The 4,115-nt window shown below is 35.5% G+C and overlaps 1 protein-coding gene across 1 annotated transcript; it reads right to left on the bottom strand.

Moving 5' to 3' along the window:
- Positions 1-2,046: 2,046 nt before the first annotated feature.
- Positions 2,047-3,016, bottom strand: LOC140508815 (olfactory receptor 51F1-like). The gene has a single exon (XM_072616687.1). The coding sequence runs from the start codon at positions 2,986-2,988 to the stop codon at positions 2,047-2,049; it is 942 nt and encodes a 313-aa protein (XP_072472788.1). The 5' UTR covers positions 2,989-3,016.
- Positions 3,017-4,115: the final 1,099 nt, after the last annotated feature.

The raw sequence follows: 4,115 nt of genomic DNA, 5'->3' as shown, positions 1-4,115 counted from the left end.
TGGTAGGTCCAAGATTTCATGCCTCTTGTGGTTACTCTCTCCATGAATGCTAATCACAACCTCCCACCATGCCTTCTTAACTTTAGTGATCTTTAAACTTATCTTTACTTAAATATAGCAGATAGATGATTCTCCCAAAACTCTGATAGCCTTCCCTCTATTTCGGTAAGTGCCTCAAGGAAAACATAACTTATCATTCTTTTTATATAGTCAGTCCATTTCCTATCCTGATCATTCATGTCTCTAGTATGTGTTTATGTTCTAAGTTTTATTCGATCAAAGAATCATAATACTAACTAATATTTGTATAGCACTTTAAGATTTAGACCTTGTAATTACTTCTACAAATATTATCTCATTTTATGTAACTAATTAGGGATTATATAAACTAATCTTCTGCCTTCAAACTAAACTCTTCTTTATCCTCATGATGGCAGATCTGGGCTACTGAGCAAAATGCGTCCATTGTTCTCTGTTTTTGCTTTGTTTGTTTGAGGAACCTGGGATTGAGAATACTCAAGAATAAATTTACAGTTGCTGGCATCTCCACTAGCTAACCAATAGTGAGAAATATTAGAACTCTGATTAATGTCATAAGTAACTTTGTCTTAAGTTGACTCTTTTGTAAATCATACCTCCCTCATCTGCTCAAAGATATGGTGGATTACAGGTATGGCAAAATACATATTTGCTATAAGCATGGCTAAGATGTTGATTTGTTTCATGTAGCTGAATTCTTTGTAATGGTCATGAGTTCAAGTGGGGGATTATTAATTGAGAAGTAATAGTGATGCAACTAAAGAAATATCAATAATACATTTATTTATATAAGAAAATTGAGTTCATAATAAATGTATTATTTAAATTAGAAATGAGTAGATTTCTTTTACCTGTTGTTTTATAGACCTTTCCAAGGAACATTATTTCCAAATCCATATTACCTTTTATTTTATGAATAATCCTTAGGAAAAAAAAAACATTTTAGTACACATCTTGGAGGTTATGGAAATAAGGTAGATGGGAAAGAAGGAAGTGAAAGATGAAAATAAACAGAAGAAATGTAAAAAGAGAGTACAGGGTAATGAGATTTGATTGTGGCAGACTTCTGAACCCAATGAACCAAACATACTACAAAACTAGAAATATCTGGAATTCTTGGTGTCTCAAATTGGGGTTGAATAATTAGGAGAGTTTGGAAGGTAACTATGGGTGAAAGTTCCAGGAGCTGAAGCCAAAATTATTTGTATGGGGTCTTAAAAGATTTGGCCTCCAGGACAGCATGAAAGAGTAAGTGAAGTTTAAGGCCCACAATTATTCCCAAGATCATTTATTGAACTTTCTTTCTAGGTAGAGTTCCTACCCTTTGGGAATTTCTGAGCTGATGGGGAAGATGTACTGAGGCAGTCTTGATTTGGAAGTGATAGACAGAGCTCTGACTTTTAGCACATAACTAATCTAAGGGAAGAAAGAATAGATTAGTGAATTGTCTGTCTTAATATTCAGGAACAAGAAATGTAAACAGTCATAACTGATACTTGATGTAAAGCGATATGTACATGATGGTTAAATGACAAGCTAGATGCGAAAAAAGAACTAACCACAGAGAGATTAGCCTCTTGATTCTATCTTAATATCACGTTTCTTTGAATATTGAATCATTATCCTTGAAAACATGGTTTAATAATAATTTCATGGAGCCATACCTTAAAATTCTGTGATACTTAAGCCAGAAATAGAAAACCTAGTTCATTTGTTTCAGTAACTTCTGAAGAAGGTTTAAAAAACTGTATTATAACTTTTTTTTTTTTTTTACAAAATGGCTTGAATACAACCAGCACTTCCCATTCTTTTTAACCTGGTCAGATTAGTAGAGAATTTCTTTTTCAATTATTTAAATTTCATTTGAACAAGGCAGGAACTATAATTCCCACAGTCTAACCATCACTTTAAACCATAGACTCATCCATATTTTAACCAAATCTCTTTGTTGAAATAACATCACACCTGTCATTTTAATCTGTCATTGGTCCAAATTCACACTGGAATCTACTTTGCAAGGAATAATTTGCCAACCACCTTACGGAGCTGGGCTGTTTTTGCACTGTATATTATGGGGTTGAGCACAGGTGGAAGCATTAGGTAGATGTTGGCCATCATTGTATGTGCCATCTTGGGAGCCAGGTGACCATAGCGATGCACCAGGGACAAACTGATAAGAGGGATATAAAAGATGGCAACAGCCCCAATGTGAGATGCACAGGTACTGATGACCTTCTGCTGCTCCTTGCGCGATGCAATACTGAGGATAGAGTGAATGATCAGGATGTAGGAGAGCACAATGCATGGTGTGTCAATCCCTGTGCTCAGGATGAGAGCAGCTAATCCACACATACTATTGACTTTGGTATCTGAACATGACAATTTAATCACATCAGGATGGTAACAGTAGGAATGAGAAAGACCATTAGGACCACAGAACGACAGCTTCTTGAGTAATGAAACCAAGGGCAATATTAAAAGTATCATATGGATGACCATTGCCACACCTAATTGTGTGATCCTGGCATTAGTGAGGATGGTGGTATATCTCAAAGGGTCACAAATGGCCACACAACGATCAAAGGCCATTGCCACCAGGACCCCAGATTCCATTAAGGCAAATCCATGAAGGAAAAACATCTGGACAATACAACCATCTAAGCTGATCTCTCTGGCATCAAACCAAAGGACACTCAGTGTTGTTGACATTGTGGAAATGGTCAAGCCCAAGTCACTAGCTGACAGCATGGAAAGGAAATAGTACATGGGCTCATGGAGGCTCCGTTCTCTTATTATGACAAACAGGATCATGCTGTTTCCCAAAAGGGCAATGGCATAGAGGCAGAAGAAAGGAATGGAGATCCAGGCATGGGCCTCTTCCAGTCCTGGGATGCCTGTCAGAAGGAAGCTTGAAAATGGAGGTGTCAAATTGCTGGAAATTTCCATCATGGCTTATGGAGTAGCACTTAAACTTGTATAGCTCAGATTCTGCAGAAACAAAAGGAAAATTTTTTCTCTTTATACAAAAGTAATAGGTAGGATTTTGGTTTCATAAAACTTCTCAGTAATGAATATATACCCTGATCTCTAAAAACTGTGCCATCCTTCAATGTCTAGCAGTTGCTTATTGTTTGGTGAAATAGGAAATAACTCACTAATTGAATGGATGAATGATAATTTAAAGGAAACATTTTATACAGGTAGCACGACTGATAGGAGCAATGTTTCTAGCAGAAATGATAATCTACACTGCACTCTCCACTTTCTCTTTCTAGTACCCCTATGAAAAGAGAAAAAAATTAATTTTCATATAAAAATAATAATAGTAGCGTTTATAAATATCATTTATAAATATGTTTTGTAGTTGCACGATTTTTTCTAATTACAGATGTGAAAGGAAGACACTGTAGCTTTAGAAACAAAAATTTATAAGGGGAAGAGAGATGATAGAGTGGATTGTCCAAACTTCCAAACCTCTCCCAAAGTATATACTACAGAAAACATAGCAAACCAAATTCTGAGCAGGAAAGCCAATTAAAATTCACGAGTAATTTTTTTTCAGCCTAGGGCAACTTAGAAAAGTAGAAAAAGAGGTCTACAGACACTGAGATTGGGGTTGCCTGGGATAGTAGGATGGAAAAGAAATCAAGCCAGTGTTTCCCAGGGCTCAATTCTAAAATAAAATCCAAATTCAAGAAGTAGTCTGGGAAAGTGAGCAAACAAAAGGAAAAGAACCTGAACTTACAAAGCTGTCATGAAGACAGGAAAGTTGAAGACAACAGTTCAGAAGACAATGACTTGAAAACACATACAAGGAATACCTCCATAAAAAAAATTCAGACTGGATACAAGTACAACAAGAATTTCTATAAGAGGTAAAGAAAGAGACACAAAAAAGTTAAAAAATTATTTTTAAAGACAAATAACAGTGTTATAGGAAAAACTGTGAAAAGAGAAGAGATCCATGCAAGAAAATTATGAAAAAGAAAATTAATAGCTTGAAGAAAGAGGCAAAAAAAACCTTGAAGAATATAATGACTTATAAGAATTGGCCAAATGATAGAAGTTCAAGATCT

The sequence above is a fragment of the Notamacropus eugenii genome, chromosome 5, assembly GCF_028372415.1.
Source record: "Notamacropus eugenii isolate mMacEug1 chromosome 5, mMacEug1.pri_v2, whole genome shotgun sequence".
Classification (NCBI taxonomy): Eukaryota; Metazoa; Chordata; class Mammalia; order Diprotodontia; family Macropodidae; genus Notamacropus; species Notamacropus eugenii.
This window is presented reverse-complemented; position numbering and strand designations above follow the sequence as displayed.

Coding starts and splice junctions, on each gene's coding strand:
- LOC140508815 (XM_072616687.1), bottom strand. CDS start 2,988: ATGATGGAAATTTCCAGCAATTTGACACCTCCATTTTCAAGCTTCCTT.